This window comes from Nicotiana tomentosiformis, chromosome 6 (genome assembly GCF_000390325.3).
Source record: "Nicotiana tomentosiformis chromosome 6, ASM39032v3, whole genome shotgun sequence".
Taxonomy (NCBI): Eukaryota; Viridiplantae; Streptophyta; class Magnoliopsida; order Solanales; family Solanaceae; genus Nicotiana; species Nicotiana tomentosiformis.
Window position 1 is genome coordinate 110015857 of NC_090817.1, and position 20610 is coordinate 110036466.

The 20610-nt window shown below is 38.1% G+C and overlaps 2 protein-coding genes across 2 annotated transcripts; one reads left to right on the forward strand and one right to left on the reverse strand.

Moving 5' to 3' along the window:
• The first annotated feature begins 2777 nt into the window (after positions 1-2777).
• On the forward strand, positions 2778-5444 carry LOC104089965 (uncharacterized). The gene is made up of 3 exons (XM_009594991.4): positions 2778-3133; positions 3621-4237; positions 4727-5444. Exons 1-3 carry the CDS (start codon positions 2945-2947, stop codon positions 5166-5168), a joined length of 1248 nt encoding a protein of 415 aa, XP_009593286.1. The 5' UTR covers positions 2778-2944; the 3' UTR covers positions 5169-5444.
• Positions 5445-6292: 848 nt separating this feature from the next.
• Positions 6293-13948, reverse strand: LOC104089966 (aldehyde dehydrogenase). Its single transcript, XM_009594992.4, has 10 exons — positions 13559-13948; positions 12505-12573; positions 12312-12408; positions 10724-10930; positions 8799-8914; positions 8579-8683; positions 8309-8481; positions 8124-8214; positions 7447-7596; positions 6293-6795 (listed from the first exon to the last, which is right to left on the reverse strand). Exons 1-10 carry the CDS (start codon positions 13751-13753, stop codon positions 6565-6567), a joined length of 1434 nt encoding a protein of 477 aa, XP_009593287.1. The 5' UTR covers positions 13754-13948; the 3' UTR covers positions 6293-6564.
• Positions 13949-20610: the final 6662 nt, after the last annotated feature.

Here is a 20610-nt window from a genome sequence, read left to right on the forward strand (position 1 = left end):
TCCCCGAGTTGTCACACTTGCGAGGTTGAATCCGGCGAGGAGCTTTGTGGTCGGAATAATACTTCTGGTTAGTTTAGCTTGCTCCAATAATCTCCATTGTATGATATTAGCCAAAATCCCTGGATCCACTAGAACACGTTTAATCTTAAAATCTAGCACATTTAAAGAAATTACCAGTGCGTCGTTGTGTGGTAGCAGCAATCCGTCTGCGTCCTCCTCTGTAAAAGTGATATCTTCTTCCCGAAGCCTTTGTTATGTGTTATTGATACTTTCGTCTTCTTTGTTGCTGAAAAGGTGACCCCATTAATATCGTTCCCTCCGAAAATCATGTTGATTGTTTGACACGGGGAATCTTCTCCTGCTTTCGAGGGTTTCATGTTGTCTCGGTTACGACCATAATTGTTCTTAGCTTGGTCACTCAAGAATTCTCATAGGTGACCATTCTTCAGTAATGTTGCCACTTCTTCCCGGAGATGTCGACAGTCCCTTGTCTGGTGGCCATTCGTCCTGTGGTATTTACACCACAAGTTGGGATCCCTCTGGCTGGAATCAGATCTCATCGGTTTTGGGAACTGTGCTTCTTTGATGTTTCTCATGGCTGATACCAACTCCACTATACTGACGTTGAAGTTGTATTCTGATAATTTGGGGTAAGAAGGATTCCGCGATCCTGCCACTTCTTTATCCTGCAGTGATCGATTATTCTTATCGCGATCAGTCCTCCTATCAACGGTGAACCTGTCCGCTATCCGAAAACCTCTATTGCGGCCTTCAGTTCGTTCATAGGGCAAAAATCGGCCCCTCGAAGTTCGCAGGTCCGCGTCATAATCATCCTTTAATTTTTCTATGTTCTTTTCTCGTCCTTTGGTCGACGACAAAAAACCAACCTGATCATCTTCAATCCTTATTTTTTATTCGTACCGGTTGTGGACATCCGCTCAGGTCGCTGCTTGAAACTCGAGTAGGTTTTCCTTCAATTTCCGGAAAGCTTATGAACTCCTCGGATTCAATCCCTTGGTGAACACCTTAGCCTCCCATTCATCCGGGACATCCGGGAGCAACATTCTTTCCTTCTAGAATCAGGTAACGAACTCTCGTAGCAGCTCGGACTCTCCTTGCGAATTCTGAATATGCCGGCCTTTCGAGCCTGTACTTTTCTTATCCTGGCATGAGCCTTGATGAAAGAATCCGCAAGCATTTCAAAGGAATCTATGGAATGCTCTGGTAACAACGAATACTATTTCAAGGCTCCCCTCGTGAGGGTTTCTCCAAATTTCTTCAGCAGCACAGATTCAATTTCGTGAGAGACTAAATCATTTCTTTTATCGCCATTGTGTAGGTGGTAATATTCTCCTGGGGGTCTGAAGTTCCGTCATACTTTGGCACTTCATGCATTTTGAGCCGCTTCAGGATTAACTCTGGTGCAGCACTTGGCTTATACGACAATTGAGTATACTTTTTTGAGTCCGGACCTTTCAACACTGGTGGCGCTCCAGGGATCTGGTCAATGCGGGCATTCACTTCCCTCATGAACCGTAAAAGTTCATTCTTGAAAGGATCATTCTCGTTGTTGAGGCCGTATATGTTCCCCCCTTCCCCATCGGAGCCAATTTCACCCTGAGAGTGTTGTTGTTGATCCTCCGTGTCGTTTGATTTGTGGGAACCCCGAGAGGAATCGGATCTCGTTTGTTTGCATTATTTGAAGCTCCCAACATCGCTTGCTTCAACTCCATCATAACTTTATCCTGTCGTGTGAGGTGGCCTAGAATGATCGCATGTTGCTCTTGGAAGGACCTTACCGCGTCGATGACATGCTCCTCATCAGCGTCATCGGGAGTGGTCCCATGAACATGTCGAGGATACTTCCTGTCATGTACTGGTGTAGCGCACTCCCCTTATTATAGGTGTCACTGATTGAGTCCTCGAATGAGGCTGATCCCCTCGGATCTTGGGGTTGTGTATGTCGTTAACAGTGTTATCTGCCATGTCTTATGATCTTTTCTAAGACAAAAACAATCAAAACACGTTAGTCAAAAAGACAAGGATCAATTTAATCATATGGCTATCTAGGCCCCACGGTGGGCGCCAAACTGTTTACCCGTAAAATGGTACAATTGAATTTATACGTGGTTTCTAGATAAGTAAATTAATTCGATCCTGAAATAAATAAATAATCGAAGAATTACACAATACTTAGCCTTAGGATATAGAAGAAACAATTCCGGGAACAGGGTTTCCAGGCACAACAACAAAGAAATCAAGAAATAAGAAGATAAGATTGGATTGAGCTTTGTATAGAGTATAGCATAAGTTTGACAGAAAATTCGTGTCCTTTACAATGACAATTGAGCTCACTATTTATAGCTATGAAGAAGGTCCTAGGGTCGTGCCATTCTTTAATGCCAATTATGAGGGGCATTGATGAAGATATAACGGTGAACATAAATGTCAAATTCCTTGTAACGGGTAACTGCTCTTAATGTCATGTAATATTCTCTATTAAATGCTACTGGGAGAAGAGCATTTATCATATCTTTATGAGCGTTATTCTTTCCGGTGACAAACGAAACAGTTGCCTTCGGTCTTTAGGCATCCCCTTGTCTTGGGTTCCACGTGTCCCTTTCTCGGACGGCCACGTGTCATAGCATATTTTACCCTGTAAACTTAGCTAATTAAAATAGTGAGCCACAGTATATAGTAACTTGGCAGTTTTATATTGGATTAGAAAATGATAGAAAATGAAGTTCAGTCTTTTAAGCTTAAGAAGTTTTGACTATGAAAATAAAAAATTAAACTTCAACTAATCTTAGCTATTAAAACGCTTTACAATTTTGGCCAATAATTAACCATCCGTTCTAAGATTAGACCCGACCTCTCTTTGTCTCTCCCTATCTCTCTCTGTGTAATTTCTCAATTGTTTTCTCTGTGTGTGTTGGTTTGTTCCATGGCAGATCATTCACGGGCCACATCTCATGAGTTTTGCAGCAGTTTTGGCTTTGGAAGTGTCTGTAAAGTTTGCAAATCCTTCGTCTCCAGATTCTCCCCTGACCGCATTTTATCTCCTAAGAACAAGACTCAACAACCCCATAATAAAGATCAAAAGCCCAAATCCAATATCCTCCCAGATCACAAGGTACATTGATATATATATATATATATATATATATATATATATATGTATGTGTATATTCATTCAAATTATTTAGGGTTGAAAAGTATATAAACTCTAAAAATTAAAATTTTCAGAAGGAAAATGATCAATTTAAAAGATTTAATTAAAATATCCTCCTTTCTCAATCTATGTGACACGGTCTGTTCACGAGACTCAATTTTTGTAGGTTATTTTTTCATAACAATTGGAAAAGGATAGATCTATTTTTATTTTTATTTTTATATGATATTGGTGTAAGATGAACTTAAATGGAATAATATGATTATTGATGATTCATATGACCAACCCTAACTTGATTAGGATGTAAGGGTACTTATTGTTGTATCTGTTTGGAAAATCGTAAAAAATTGTCACATAAAAAGTATCTAAAGAACATATTTCTGATACATGCATGGATGCATGAAAATTTTGAGGTACAATATGAAATCTTTGAATAACCAAATTGCAGGTTAGTATAAAGAAAAGTAGTTTTGATGAAACCATAAATGACGTTGAAGAATTGAGATATAACCACAATGAAGGAGTACCCAAAGGAGGCGGACTTAATAATAACCACCGAAACAACGAACATTATTACTACACAAGTTCTCCCATTTCAAGTCCTCCCGGTTCAAGAAACACCAGCCCTTCTCGCCTCTCCAGGACGATATCACGAATTTTTCGGACAACAAGCGGAAAACATCATAACTTTGTTCCTTCAAGTAATGTCAGTGGTGGCGGTGGTGGTGGTAGTGGCAGTGGACCAGCATTGGCGTGCACGCTATCGCGTAATGCTAGCCGTACTCATGATAGAGTTGACAGTACTCATTCAGTTCCGAAATCCTTTTTGCGGAGTGCAAGCCTTCAGAATAGAAGCGAAGCACCCGCTGCAGCCTCAACGGCATTACCAGCGTCGTTTTCGCGTAATGCCAGCCGGAGGAGCTCAACTCCTATAATGTTTTCCAGCTCGACCGGATTGGTAAAACCCCCACCTATGGAAGAGACACTTGAATGTACCCTAGAAGAATTGTGCTTTGGGTGCGTTAAGAAGATGAAGGTCACAAGAGATACTGTTACAGATATTAGGTAAGAGTTTACTTCTCTTTTGGCATTTTATTTGCTATTTTCTAACTTATTAGCTTTTCTAGAAGCCCCTTTAATGGAATTAGTTATTCTTCAAAAGAATTTCCCTTGCAACAATGAAGGAATAAATGCTGAATTTAAAAGCAAGAAGTAAGTATTTACTTTCTCACTAAACGACATTGACAGTTTGTTACACGGAAACAACCTCTTGCAGAAATGCAAGGTAAGGTTGTATACATAATACCCATTATGGTCTGACCCTTCCCCTACCCCGTGCATAGCGGGATTAATGCACCGGACTGCCTATTGACTATTCGTTACACCAATAAGTTTAAAGTTGTGTGACAATATGGGTTAACTAGTAGTACTATTTACTAACTGTCCAAAATGAGGTAGCTAATATGTAGCTTCCTCCTGGTAAGTGAAAAACAAATATGGGAATTAAATCTTAAATTATTCGCCTGAGGATGTGCCGTGTTCTTTTTCTTACAGGCTAACAGAAGAAGAGGAGGTACTAACAATCAAAGTGAAGCCAGGTTGGACAAAAGGGACGAAGATTACATTTGAAGGCAAAGGTAATGAGAGGCCAGGCACTTCTCCAGCAGATGTGATTTTTGTGATCGCTGAGAAACGACACCCTCTCTTCAGGAGAGAAGGCGACAATTTGGAATTGGCAGTAGAAATCCCATTGGTAAAAGCACTTACAGGTTGCACTATTTCCATACCATTGTTGGGTGGTGAAAAGATGAGCTTAACCATAGATGATATTATCTACCCTGGTTATGAAAAGATTATAGCAGGACAAGGTATGGCTAAGCCCAAAGAGCAAGGGAACAGAGGAAACTTGATTATAACTTTCTTAGTAGCTTTTCCAACTGAACTTACAGAGGAACAAAGGTCTGATGTAGTCAGGATTTTAGAAGATTCTTGTTGAGGGAACTTTAATCATTTTATCTTCTTGTTAAACTTTTCTTTTTTTTTTGGTGGGCTTGATTTGCAATTAGATGTAGCAAAACAGAATATTAGTGTGATGCAGGTTGTTAAAATGATGATTGGTTTTTCTTAACAAAAGAATGGAGCCTCTTTATGCCTTCACGAGTTTTCCAGAGTTTGAGACTTCTTTCCAGTAGATTTATAGTAGTATATGTTATAGGTTTGGCTCCTTGTATAATGACTTAAAAAGTACAACAAAAAGCTAGTTTTTCACTTATTTTTAAGCAGTCGATCATTTCTAGCAAAGTATAAATGAAAAAATTGGGTTCTGATGAAAGATCTGCTCAAGTTCCGCTCTAATAACCTGTTTGACCATGCTTCTTTTTGGCCAAAAGTAATTTCTTTTTGTGGCCAGAAGTGTTTTTTTCCCAAAGTTAAGGTATTAGGACAAGCTTTTATAAGAAAACAAAAAGTATTTTTGAGATGTGTAAAAACTATTTTTTTTCTCAAAAACGCTTTTGAGAAAAATATATTTACAGACACTTTTAAAAATTTAACAAAATACTACTTACTTACTTGCCGCTTAAAAGTATCTTTCAAATTAATTAATCAAACACATTTTACTTTAAAAGGTTGGCCAAACCCTCTATAACCCAACTACGTGGCTATCTAGTTCTGAAAGAACTCATCATCATTCATAGAGTGACGAAGTTTACAGTCAACATCATCTGTCAACCAGTGCTGTCAAAGTAGTACCTTTGTCTAATAACTACAACTGATAGAGATAGACACCTTAATAACAAATTTTTCATTACTTAAACTTTTTATCAAGAATCTAAAACGGTGGAAAAAAGGACTTACAATTACAAGATAATTTTTCGATAATCAATTAATAAAACAAAACTACGCATTTTATGCAAGAAATAGCATATGCACGTGGGTATAATATCCACCTACGGCCTTACCGTCATCCCTAAGTAAAATAGGCACCTAGCATTAACCTCAATATGTTTGATGAATAGGAATCAAAACTTGATCATACTGGCAATGTCACAGTATAGGCACTGTCTAGTATGAAGAAACATAACGGCAGAAAAAATTACAACAAAATATACTAGAATAATGGAATTTGAGATGTAAAATTCTATTATTATGAATAATTTAACAATGTTAACATTTATGCGAGAAAAAATAAATATGTAGTATTCTCCCGAGATGCATTAATAAGAGAGTGACTTGAAATGTGAAGGTAAATTACGCCTGGAGGGTGGAAATACTGTGATCACCTACTTCTAGGATAATCCCCAATGAATGGAAAGCTTACAAGTATAGTAGCAAGCTCGGACCAGAAATCCTAGCTTAAAAATTCATGGGGTTATCTGAAATTGAGTGAACTTTTACCACCCAAGTAATGCACGAATCAGCCCGAGTATATCTCCATTTAACAGGGCTTTGAGAAATCGCACCTTCTCAGGTGTATAAGGCGGGTATCTTGCAGGTACATCCCCACCAAAACTGCGACGCAGAACAGCCTTCTTGTGGCTGAAAGCTTCAAACGAGAATCTACCGTGGTATGAACCCATTCCACTTTCCCCAACTCCTCCGAATGGAAGAGTGGAAGTAGCAATCTGCATGATTCAAATATACAGTTCATCAATAGATTTAACAAGGGTCTATGGCATTATATGATTAGACAAAATAATGAAATCCAGCAGCAGCACACACGATTAAAATGCAAAAAATTTCGTGCAGTTTAGATACTCCTCAGCATTCGTGATTAAGAAATGTTTCAGATACTCTAGCTTCGGTCTCAACAACTTCTTGAAGTCCACAAATAATTAAGATACACCTACACAGTACATTTTGACACACAAATTACTTTTACCTTTTTACTTTTTTTAGATTCAAAGAATCTCATCCGAAGATAGTTTCTCTCTCTCCCTCTCAAGTATTGCTTTAAGCTTAATGCCTCACAAATTGTATTCTTATTTCATTTTCAACTTCCAAAATCTTAGTTTAACCTCCACTTGTTATAATTTTTCGAATTATCAGTTTGAATCTTCCTCAAACTCCCCAGCGCTATCGAAACAAACTATCAACAATTTCACATTTGCTTGTAAAATATAATAGTCTGAGAAAGCTTGAGATCAGCATGAAGACTTGAAGTATATAAATGTGATAATCTCAATGCATGTCTCCTAAGCTGATAAATAAAATATTAAGTCATGTTAGCACAAGTCAATATAGAAAGTTTGGTTAGTAGGAAAAGACAGAATTACATGTAAAGTGGTGTCATTGATCAGCAGACCCCCTGCTGATATATTCCTGACGAATTCCTCCTCCAGTTTCTTGTCGCCTGTGAACAGATATGCTGCGAGTGGCTTTTCTCTGGCATTAATGAATTGTATAGATTCCTCCACTTTATTGACCTGCACAAAAGAAAAGCAGGACCTATTCACGCCAAGAACTTCACAATAGTACTGTCAGCAGACTATGGATTGAATTTTCGGCAAACCTCCCACCTGAGCTTTGTTCATTCTCAAAAGGTGGAAGTAGGTCATTCTAGACTTAACAATGTAGCTAAAACTGGCTGTTAAGCTCTCACAAGTGACCTATTGCTTAAAATTATCTGCTGTAATTCGTAGTATATGGGCAGAAATGACATAATAATTACCATGAGGATGCCAAAAGAGATTATCCTCATTTGAGCTGGGTCGAGTATTAAGTTAGGAGCAATATATTTTCGCAGTTTTTGAAGAAGTTTTGTTGCTGTTGAATTTCACTACCGAAAATACGCGAAATTTAATAAGTTGGTCTGGAAAATGACCAACTTGTAGACGAAATCTCATTCATGAGAAGGTCATAACCGCGTGACATTGTTATCCAGCGATTGTTTTGTTCCCAAAATGGAATGCACAAAAGACAAGTCACCTCTTAGAGGCAGTGCAGTTCTTACCGTGAGAATAAGAAGTAGAGGGCCAAATATTTCCTCCTTCATGATTAAAGAATCTTCTGGGACATCCAGAAGAATTGTAGGAGCGATCTTTCTGATATGAGGAAAAGAAGTTGAATAACAAAGATTTCTCATCTCATAGATATCTTTGTGATAATATGTTACAGGAGAGAGAGTGATCGACTCACAAGTTATTTTCATCTCTCTGACCTCCATGAACTACCTTATCGACAACCTTATTATCATCCAATAACTTTGATAGTCGATGAAAGTGGTTAGCATTCACAATGCGAGACAGATCGCCTGATTTTAGTGGATCCTTCCCATAGAATTTCTCCAATTCAAGTTTCATGGCATCTAGCTGGAGAAGAGGAATCAAAAGAACAAATATAAAACAAATGAGTAAAGGATTTTGCATAATGTCAGACATAAAGGCTCCTTGGTCTCATAAAACGCACCAGTTTTGGCGCATTCTCTTTGGTAGTAATTATATAATCAGGAGAGATACAAGCTTGTCCGTTGTTGCAGCCCCACTTGCCAGCAATAATACGCCTTACTGCAACCTTGAAGCAAAAACAATTTGATATATAAAAGAAAAAATGAGAAGGTTATTATTATGATTTTTGGCAATATATGTTCTGACAACTCAGAGACTAGAGAGCAAATAAGAAATGTTACCTTCAAATTGATGTTTGAATCCACAATAACTGGAGATTTTCCACCTAGCTCCAAAACCACAGGTGTCAAGTGCTTTGCCGCAGCCGCCATCACAATCCGTCCAACTTTTCCATTTCCTACAGTATTAATTGTTTGATTGCGAATGATAACATGAGCATATAACTTGCTAATTATTATCATAGTGAACAGATCAACTCCAAATAAGTCTTACAAATAAAACTTGGCAAAGTTAGTATCTTAATCACAATATCTACTAATGCCTGTGAACGTTGCAATACAAACTAACTGCCACTACTATTTTAGTCGATTAGACTAATTATTGCATGGAAACCCACATGCAGTCCATCTCAATCTCGTTCCTCTTCTTTTTTACCAAGTTTCAAGTAAAAATATTAGAAATGGCGAAGAAAATATCACACTGACAGACTGACTATTAATGACATCTAACAATAACACAATGTCGCTTTTTGTTGTCTCTTTTCCCCTGCTGTGGGGGGAAGGGGAATGTGTATATGGATCATACATAAGTTTAAGCTCTTATGGCTAAGATAAATTTTGAAAATAATCGCTGATCATGTAGTTAATGGATCCCCAGCCCTGGTGGTAACCTCCCCTCGTGAAGCTTAGGAATAAAAGTATTTAAGAATAATATCATGAATCTAATGGTATCAGTAATACACATTCAATAATATTTCAAAAATATAGCAGTCAAAGTTTCTAACTATCATTTTTGATCTAGTGTACACTTCCTTCCCTACATAAGTCTGCTATGATTAGATAATAAGTGAAGTATCAATCGATGAATCAACTAAGCCTCAATTTCAAACTAGTCGAGGTTGACTATATGAATCCTTTAAATCGATTTTGCACAATTCGGGTAAATTTGTTGGCATTAATATTAAATAATTTGTCTTTTACGACATATTAGGGTTCTTTTAAACTCGAAGTTCTTTAAATCTCATACTTAGTCCCCACGCTGATGTACAAGTTGGCAACACAAACCTAATGTAAGTGAAACAATAGCAACTAAATCATAATCCAAACAAGTTGCTACTGCTTTTATGGATTGTTTGCTTACATTGTTCTGTTCTTAAATCAGTCTGCATTAATTCAGAGAGATTCTAGGTATGTTGGAACAACTTCTTTATATGCACCTCGTCTCCTTTTAGCACCTTCAATAATTATAATGTTGTACCTAAGGACCAATGTATTTTGAGGTCAATATAAGACATTCCTAAGCCAGAACACCACCCTCTATGTCTGTTGCTCGCACCCTTTGTCTGATGTGGTCATTTCTAATATTGTCCAACCTTATAGCACATCTATCCTTAACATTCGCATTTTTTGACACTCATTGCTAAGCCAGGACACTCTTTTTGTGAATATATTGACCTTAGAGACCTAATATTGACTCTCATGTAACATTGCTGGTGTCACAACCTTTATATAGAAATTGCCTTTGACTTAGTTAGGTATCTTTCTATTACATGAAGCTCACATCGCACCATTCCATTTCGACCATCTCATTTTTCTCTATGTAATTCATGCTCCTCTACCATGTCATTCTCCTGAAAAACTAAACTTTGATATCTGAATTATTGGTATTTAGGCACCTCAATCCATCTACTGTTACTTCACATTCATTCTCCTTAACGGGTTTGTGGTGCATATACTCTGTCTTATCTAGACAATAGGTGATGTAAAGGCAAAAGTATCACGACCTGTCAATTGCACTGTAGGAAAGTTACCACATTGTTAACAAACCAGTCAGTTGTCTCCGAAGCCTAAAAGATAAAAGGAAGTTATGTTGCTACCAGAAACGGCTACAGAGTTGGGCCATTGTCCATCTATAAATAATCCTCCCATATATATTATTCTATAAATGATATGGATATAAAGTAAACCAGCAAAGAAATTTTTCAGACCTGTATAAAATATCTTATCCCATTTTTGTTCTAGTAATGCAGTTGTCTCGGGTACTGCGCCTTCTACAACTCTTATAGCAGTGGCATCCATATACTCCCCTAAAAGTTTTGCGAGCACTGAAGATGTAGCTGGGGCTATTTCTGATGGTTTCAGAACTACAGCATTACCAGCAGCAATAGCTCCAATCACTGGATCAAGGGACAACACTGAAATAGAATGAAGGGGGAGGGGAAGAACATAGTATCAATACCTGATTAATACATCCGTACTGTAACTTTTCAGCTAAACATATACTCATCTATCATAACACAATCAGAGATCAGCAGTAAACTACTGATAAAGGATAACGGAAAACTTGCCATGAACAAGGACAAAGGCACTTTGGAAGACTTGCATCAGAGAAGGATATACTGGAATCTGCTTTAGTTTTTGGCCTTTTATTCAGGAAAAGCATAGAATATTTTTTTTTTAAAAAATTTCCTACATAGGGGGTAGGGAAGGGTAAATTGGGGAGGGAATTGCTAGATGGGGAATAGAACCCTCACCAACAAGGCAAAAGTTCAGGTAGCCAACCAACTAAGCTACTAAGATTCCCCAAGCATAGAGTAGTTTAACCAGAGTGAAACTCTTACACTAAATATGACCTAGTCTTCATTGACAGATTTGTCAATCAAAGACTATCAGTGTAAATAAGTGAGGGATATGTTTCTCTCCACATTGTGAGTCGCCGATAGTCATATAGATCTAAAGTTGAGAAAACAAGAAGCAAGAAGATTCATCCTAACATTCTCATTTATTAACATTATTCATCCATATATAAGCTTATTTAGTTTCAAAGACACATCATAACCCTTGATTATAAAAGTTTATAACATAGTAGAAACTTTTGCAGAGTTAAGCGAGTAGTCTGGTTTTTAATTTGAGACTTGCTTACAGGTATATTACAACAACAACAACCCAGTAAAATTCCACTAATGGGGTCTGGGGAGGGTATTGTCTACGCAGGCCTTACCCCTACCCCGAAGGAGTAGAGAGGCTGTTTCCGAAAGACCCTCAGCTCAAAAAAAAACAAAAAGACAAAATGACAAAAATGAGACAATATTAGTTTCATAACAACAATCATATGATAAATAAAAACACCATGAAATCCAGAAGAAGGATGCAAAGCAAAGGGAGACAAAATTAGTAAATATTAGTATCACCACAACAATCAAAAGAACAATAGGAACACCATGAAATCTAGAAGAAAGATGCAAAGAAAAAGCGATAGCTGGTAAATAGGACATGCACTGAAAAGCGAAATAGTAAGCCACAACATTGACACTAGCTATCTTAGACAAAAATCATACATGGCTAGTCCCACAATGGTACGAAGTAAGGCACGACTCAAATACCTCCTAACCTACAACCCTAATACCCGACTTCCACATCTTCCTATCTAGTGTCATGTCCTCGTACCCGACTTAACGCGTCCATCACCAGGGCGAATAAGAACAGACTGAGCGCAGGTATATTGAAAGGAAAAAATAAAAGGAAACATAATCACACGCACTTATGAAGGAGATAAATGTACAGTTTTTCACATACAGAATGGATAGTTCCAGGCTGATATGACCAATACAACACCGAAGGGTTCTGGAACAATTTCAGCTGATGAAGGAAACGTAGTTAATGAAGTTTTGACCTGTAATTTCCATATGTTAGCATCAGTGGGCTTCTATTAATTAGTAACCAAGATAAATTAAGTAATGTATATCTATAAATAGCTACAAAATTTTACCTTTTCTGGTTTCATCCACCGTTTTAGTTGCTTCAATGCATGCTTACACGATGTTTTCATCATAGAAATCTGCATTAGAAGAATATATGAATTAGAAGACTAAAAGAAAATCTGGTCCGACATAGCTAAGAAAATCCAGGACTAATTATAAGAACCAAAAGCTAATCTTGGTGATATCTATACACTTTCGAGATGACCAACATCAGGAACAACAATGACCTATTTATCTTGCTTATACATGTCACTCCAATGACCCTCTGCAAAGCAGAATACCCAACATCACTCTTTTAAATGGTTTAAAACTTCTCCAATTCCAGAAAACTAAATATGAAAAGAGGAAAAGAGAACTCATTTTGCAATAGACTATCTAACTAAAATCTAGATACTAAATCTGAAACCCAGAAAAAAGAATACTCCGTGCTAGTTTTCTTCTAAATACTCAGTCTGTTAAGTAGTTATGCACCCTTATAATTCATTACAAAGGGAGGGAAGACACAAAATCCAACTTTACAAAATTAATTTAAACACAGGAGAAAACTCAACAAACAAAAATAGCCTGTACAATTTTCAATTACTAAACCAAAACTAAAATTGTAAGTATAACTTTTGAGGCTTTTGAGATAGTTTGATTAATTCCTTCCATATGACTGTTCAAGGAAATATTAGAGTCGCCAATTTTTGGAAGGAAAAAAAAAAGACAAAAAGAAACAAGTGCTCAAAAATCTGATGTTTAATTCAAACGCAGAGTTTCAAATCTGAGAAAAGCAGAGTAATCATAATTCCAATTACAACTTTATGTTTCATATTCGTAAGGAAGATGCTGCAAACTCAGAATTCCCGATCAGTCCTCAACTTTATTGTTTCGATATTATACCAAAAGGTTCTAGAAACTCAGAATTGCCATTCCACCATTCACATAGTGAAATATAACCAATTAGTATGTAATTCGTTGACTGCTAGAATTCAAATTTATCTGTGTAAATAACTTAAATCTTTATATTCTATTGAAATTACAAGTCCATACACACACAGAAAAAGAGAGAGAGAGAGAAACCTCGTGAACAAAACATTCAAGTTCAGGCTTAGAGAGGTCGGAATTAAGAGCATCGACGATCTCCTTCTCGTGATGCTCTGCGATCTTCAACAGAGCTTTCAACTGCGACACTCTCCACTCATAGTTCTTCGTCTTCCCACTCGCGTACGTCTCCCTCAGTTCTTTTACAATCGCCTCCGCGTCTACCATCGCCATTCCTCTGCAATATGAACCTCGTTCTCTCTCTCTATATATATATAGATAGATATAATTAAGCAAATTTTATGAGTCCGTGTATACGTATGTGTATGTAGTTGAGGTCGACGACTCGTGAGCCGGTTCTTCGCCGGCGATTATGTTTGTGTTAGATAATAGATGTAGTAGTTTATTGATACTGACGGAAATTGGATTGGACGTACAAATAGTTGAATATTGTATTATGTACTACTATTTGAATAGGAATTCCAAAAGCGGAGTGTAGTCCGGGCGGGCAAAGGAGGATTGTCGTTCATAGCGTCTAACGCACGTGATCTGGAAAGTGTTTTATCTTACGAAACAAGGTCATGCTAAGGAGAGTGGTTCTCACGCTCCTCGTAATATTTGAGAAGAAAAACAAGCCTGTTTGGCCAATTACTTTCACCTGCACTTCAAGATAATTTAAAGTGTTTGGTCAAATTTTTAGAAAGTTTAAAATTATATTTTATTCTAAAAGTATTTTTTTTTTAACATTTGAGATTTGACCAAAATTAAAAAATATTTTCAAAAAGTAGAAAAAATAGTCTTTCTATTATTAGGGAGAAACTATAAATTTGCAAAAGCGAAAAATTATTTTTTTTTAAATTATCTCTCATAAATTTAACTCATGGATCTCTCAAATCAAGATGCTAAATTTTGCATCATCAATATGTATATAACTAAATTCTTTTAGAAAGAGCTTACCTTTTGTGCAGTAAAAGTGTTTGAAAATTTCTTAGGTAGGAAAAAGTTTGTACAAAAGAATATTCCTTTTTGAGTTATTTTATCACGTTAGGTATAATAAGATAAGATAATAATTTAATTGACTTGCCCTTTACTAAATAGATTACAATAACATAGTGTTTGGAGATGCTATTGATTTTACTTTGGAAAACCAATTATAGGAATACATTAGAGAATATCTTCTTTATGGAAAAAAATGTATTTATCTATACTAGTTTTGAGAAAGAATTTATTAGAACGTTTGTGGTTTGTCTTCACATAGATGGTTTGCTTTGTTTTCTTTTTTGGAAAAAGAAAAAGGTAAGGTGAGAGAATACTTCCTCTTCGACAAGGTTCCTTACGTAGGAGTGTTGTACTACCTACAATATGGTAGAAAATCAACATCAAAACCACATAATACATAATAATCTACATTATTCTCGGTGTCCGATATAACTAACAATTTATGCCTTCAATTAAATTCATTAAATTTAATACAGAGCTTAGCTATAACGTAAAATATCACCAAAATTATAATATATGTTACATTTTGATTCCATAATTTGAAAAATATAAAAATTAAAATTTGAACCTACCAAATTAAAATTATATATTTAAATATTCTATAATATACTTATTACTCAAGTTTAATAAGACCGATCGATATTACAAATTTACGATACATTAATTAGTTAAGATTTGATCTCCATGAAAACTAGAAAAAATTAGCTTTCCTTAGACACAAAATTCTTTTAATCTTAAACATGCCCCTTCAATTCAAGGTGGTTCCAATAATTCAATTTGAAATAAAAACCAGAAAGTCAAGGTGAGTATATCAAATTGACATTTATACCATCGTAAATAATTGAATCAATAATTGAAAGTTTGTATCGACCAAGCCAGACAAACATCTATTTGTATACCTTATCACCTATACAAATTGGGTGTCAGATTGTAGGGAGAAATATTCATCCAATCAAGTAAAAGTGCTAAAAATAAAAAAACAAAAGAGAAAATTAGGCAGACTTTAGGGTGCAAATTTAAGGACGACTAGGCCATTCTGACTAACTTATTTTTCTAAAGTAGACGATTTCCGTCTTTTTCATTGCCGAATAAAACGAGTCTGGGACCATAAAAAGAAAACGAAAAAAAGAAAAGAAAAAAGACGAGGCAGGGATAAAAATAAAAGCTGGAGCGTGCATCCACGTCGGCTGAAGCGCGAAAGCGAGATTTACGAATCTAGCTCTCAACAAGTATGGAGAATGGGTCCCGCTTATTGTACCTTTGCCTTATGATTGGCTTATTTAATTTCCATGAAATCATCAGCATCAGAAATTCCAGTCTTTCGTGCCATTTTCCTATTTCTTTCGTATCCCATAAGATTGCCAATCAGTGATAAAATCCCCAAAATTATAAAAAAGACCACACTTTTTTTAAATTTGTTCATACCGAGCACTATGTTCTGATCCTTGTCTGTACGCTAATAGGAATATATAATTAAGTCATAAAAAGACGGAGTTATCCATGGAATTTGAGTTTTAATTTTCCATGAGAAGGTGTTAGGTTATTCTGTTGAGACCTAGTAGTCTATGCAGGTGTAACAAACTTCTCCCTTCAACCGCACGACTAAAGTAATCCACCAATGGTATCTAATGTTTTGTGTTTCCCAAAAAAAAAAAAAAAAAAAAGAGTAGAGTAGCTAAATTTAAAGGGCAACTTTGGAACAATGGTAAATGTATACGGGAAGAACCGAACCGAGCCCTCTGCATGACTTGTCTTCCCAGTGAGTCAATCGGAATAGAAACATGACCGTATTATATCGGAGTCAGAACGAAGAATCCTTCGTATTAGGGCTCGGGCAAGGCACCTGCCCTCGGGGATATCGGGGCCATATCCTCGAGGGTCGATCTGAAGATTGAAGACTTCGAAGAACATTACCAAGTAGTTGCGCACGACTAACAAAGGGTTGTGATGTCCGTGCCTAACCGGATATCACGACGTGAATCTCGGCTTATACCGGTGATCGGCGAAACGGAAGATTTTTTCCGTTTTTAGAATTGTACTAGGGGTAAAAATCCCCTACTATATAGAGGGGAAAGATTATTATTCATGGACACACATTGTAACACTCATATCAAGGCAATGTACTCTTATTTTCTTTGTTATTCAAAGTTCTTACTATTGTTCATCATTTCTTCATTAGTGTGAGCCCGAGATCGAAGGCAGGCGTTTCATTAAGACGTTACTGAGTCCGGGATCACTCTCCTTATTGGTTTGACAATTTATTACGCCATTTATCTGTTTAATTTAACGCCATTTATCATTTGTATTGAATTAATCTGCATATCTTTAAACCCAAATATAAATTTAATGGTTATCCGTTTTTTAGGGTAAACAGTTTGGCGCCCACCATGGGGCTAAGGATAATAAAGGCAATTTGATACAATTTTCATAACGCACTCTATTTTACACTTGTTCTTTGAGATTTTAATTTAGGTCAAATTAAAAATGCCAAACTCCCAATATGCCCCTTTGAACGTTGATGTTGAGTCCAGCCAACATGGTGAGAACAACAATGTGGTGCCCAGCAACGAGGTGCCATGTATTGACCCCAACAGAGTCACAGTCGCGGATCTAATCGATGTTAAATCACATTTGGCTATCGAAGCGAACTTGCCTACTGACCTCGAAAACAACATTCGTAGGGGAGCTCGGTCGATAGCCCGGAGTACACACGATGACGAAGGTGATGGGATCAACTTATGGGTGATCTTCGAAATGTTACAGGCTTAACATGCAGCAATAGCCCAAGAGAGTTGAGCTTGAACTATCCCGGAAAAATGCTCGCAAGAATGAACCGGACACAAAAAGGCTGGGTGAAGCAGCGCCATCGATATTGGATTCCAAGAAATTTATCCAAAAGCCTTTCCCTCCGAGCACAGCTCTGAAGCCGATCTCAAAGAAGTTATGTATGCCCGAAATTCCGAAGTACAATGGAACAACTGATCCAAATGAACATGTGACCTCCTACACGTGCATCATCAGGGGGAATGACTTGAAAGACGACGAAATCGAATCCGTTCTACTGAAAAAGTTCTGAGAGACCTTGTTAAAATGAGCTATGATATGGTACCACAACTTACCCCTAATTCTATTGACTCGTTTGTTATTATTGCATATGCATTTGTAAAAGTGCACGCTGGGGCCATCAAGGCCGAGACCAGGAAGTCAGACCTTTTCAAAGTAAAGCAAAGAGATAACGAGATGCTTAGGGAATTCGTATCGAGGTTTCAAATGGAACGAATGGATCTGCCTCCGGTCGTGGATGATTGGGTCGTTCAGGCATTCACCCAAGGACTCAATCCCCAAAGCTCATCTGTTTCGCAGCAGTTGAAACAAAATTTGATAGAATACCCGGTGGTAACTTGGGTCGACGTCCATAACAGGTACCAATCAAAAATTAGGGTCAAAGACGATCAGCTGGGGGGGGGGCTTTCAGATCAATTTATTCAATCAGAACTAGTGACATATCCAAAAGAGTCGTCAATCATGAACCAAGATCGAACAGATATCGGTATCAGCCATACAATAGAGATCGAAGGGGTAACATGTCCGGACGCAACCCTGTGAGGAGTAAAAGAAGGAGAGATCGAGGTCATAATAACCGGGGACTCATGAGCAAAAATGGTTTCGACAGACCCATCTGGTCTAAGGAGGCACCAAGGTTATCGGAGTACAACTTCAGCGTCGATGATGTCGGCATCGTATCAGCCATCAGACGCATCAAAGATACTAAGTGGCCCTGACTATTGAAATCTGATCCCGTCTAAAGGGACCCCAACCTATTGTGTAAGTATCATGGTACTCACGGCCACAGAACCGAAGACTGCTGACAACTGAGAGAAGAAGTAGCTCGGTTATTCAATAACGGACACCTACAAGAATTTCTAAGTGATCGAGCCAAAAACCACCTCAAGAATAGGGACTCCAACAAGCAGATCGAGCAAGAGAAACCTCAGCACGTCATTAACATGATCATTGGTGGAGTTGACGTCCCCCCAAGGGCCGATGTTAAAACGCACTAAGGTGTCCATTATAAGGGAAAAATAGACTCGAGATTATGTACCGGAGGGAACCGTATCTTTCAACAACGAGGACGTTGAAGGCATCGTGCAACCACATAATGATACACTGGTAATATCTGTACTCATAAATAAATCTCGAGTTAAGCATGTGTTAATTGATCCAGGTAGCTCGGCCAATATCATCAGATCAAGGGTCGTGGAACAGCTGGATCTACAAGACCAAATAGTACCTGCAGTCCGGGTTTTAAACGGATTTAACATGGCATGCGAGACTACTAAAGGGGAGATAACCCTGCCGGTAAACACCGCCGGAACCGTTCAGGAAACAAAGTTCTACGTGATCGAAGGAGATATGAGATACAATGCTATTCGGAAGGCCATGGATTCACAACATGATAGTAGTACCCTCGACACTACATCAGACGTTGAAATTCCCCACACCGGGAGGGATCAAGACTGTTTATGGAGAATAGCCAGTTGCTAAAGAAATGTTTGTGGTCAATGAGGTGACCTCGATATCCACACTCTCGACATCAAAGAATCCGAGTTCAGTTACCAAGGAAGAAACCAAATAGCAATCACCTACAACGGCCCCGACAGAACCAGAAAAGTAGGAGACAGGCGAGGATGACGATTACGGAGTCCCTAGGTCGTTCATAGCCCCTAACGATTCCGATGCCACCAAGTCAACGGTGGAGGAGCTGGACCCCGAAATTCCAACAAGCTTTAGAAGAACTCAAACGGTACCTTTCGAGTCCACCTTTGCTTCATACTCCGAAGGCGGATGAGCAGTTATACCTGTACTTAGCGGTATACGAGATAGCGGTAAGTGGAGTCTTAGTCCGGGAAGAAAAAGGTACGCAATTTCCTATATATTATGTTAGCAGGACTCTAGGCGAGACCAAAACAAGGTATCCTCACATGGAGAAGTTGGAGCTCACTTTGCTAAGCGCCTCCAGGAAGTTAAGGCCATATTTTCAATGACATCCCATATGTGTCGTAATTACTTACCCATTGAGGAACATAGTGCACAAACCCGAGATCTCGGGACGATTGGCTAAATAGGTCATGGAAATTAGCGGGTACGATATCGAATATCGACCTCGAACAACCATCAAATCTCAAATTTTGGCAGACTTCGTGGCTGACTTCATGCCGACCTTAATACCCGAAGTCGAAAAGGAATTGTTGTTGACCTCGGGGACCTTCTCGAGAATCTGGACCCTCTTTACGGACGGTGCCTCAAACGTAAAAGGGTCTAGACTCGGCATCGTGTTGAAGCCGTCCACGGGTAACGTAGTTAGGTAAGCTATTATAACTGTGAAATTGACTAATAATGAGGCCGAATATGAGGCCATGATCGCAAGTCTTGAATTGGCTAAAAGCCTGGGGGCCGAAGTGATCGAAGCCAAATGTGATTCCCTCCTCGTGGTAAATCAAGTCAATGGAACGTTCGAAGTGAAAAAGGAATGAATGCGATGATACTTAGATAAACTATATGTATCGCTACATCGATTCAAGAAATAGATCCTACAACACGTGCCCCGAGATCAAAATAGTGAAGGTGATGCTATGGCTAACTTGGGGTTGTCGGTTGATGATGATGAATTCAGCTCAGGGATAGTTGTACAACTCATGAATTCGGTTGTTGAAGAAGGCCATGCCGATATAAACTTGACAAGTTTAACCTGGGACTGGAGAAACAAGTATATAGATTACCTGAAGACTGGGAAGCTGCCCTCGGATCACAAAGAATCGAGAGCTTTGCGCACGAAGACGGCCCGGTTTGGCCTATCCGAAGATAATATTCTGTTCAGAAGAATGTTCGATGGCCCACTCGTCATATGTTTGGGACCGGGAGACACCAAATATGTTTTGAGGGAAGTTCACGAAGGCATCTGCGGGAACCATTCGGGGGGCAGAATCGTTAGTTCGTAAGATAATCAGAGCCAGCTATTACTGGATCGACGTGGAGAAAGATGCGAAGGAGTTCGTGCGAAAATGCGACGGTTATCAAAGGCACGCACCAAT

Bases quoted from the DNA above. Each gene is read 5' to 3' on its own strand.
- LOC104089966 (XM_009594992.4), bottom strand. From the start codon at position 13,753: ATGGCGATGGTAGACGCGGAGGCGATTGTAAAAGAACTGAGGGAGACG. The intron at 12,409-12,504 runs GTAAAATTTTGT...TGGAAATTACAG, and splicing joins GGTGGATGAAACCAGAAAAG to GTCAAAACTTCATTAACTAC. The intron at 8,915-10,723 runs GTCTGAAAAATT...TTAATACTGTAG, and splicing joins GGATAAGATATTTTATACAG to GAAATGGAAAAGTTGGACGG.
- LOC104089965 (XM_009594991.4), top strand. From the start codon at position 2,945: ATGGCAGATCATTCACGGGCCACATCTCATGAGTTTTGCAGCAGTTTT. The intron at 3,134-3,620 runs GTACATTGATAT...ACCAAATTGCAG, and splicing joins ATATCCTCCCAGATCACAAG to GTTAGTATAAAGAAAAGTAG. The intron at 4,238-4,726 runs GTAAGAGTTTAC...TTTTTCTTACAG, and splicing joins GATACTGTTACAGATATTAG to GCTAACAGAAGAAGAGGAGG.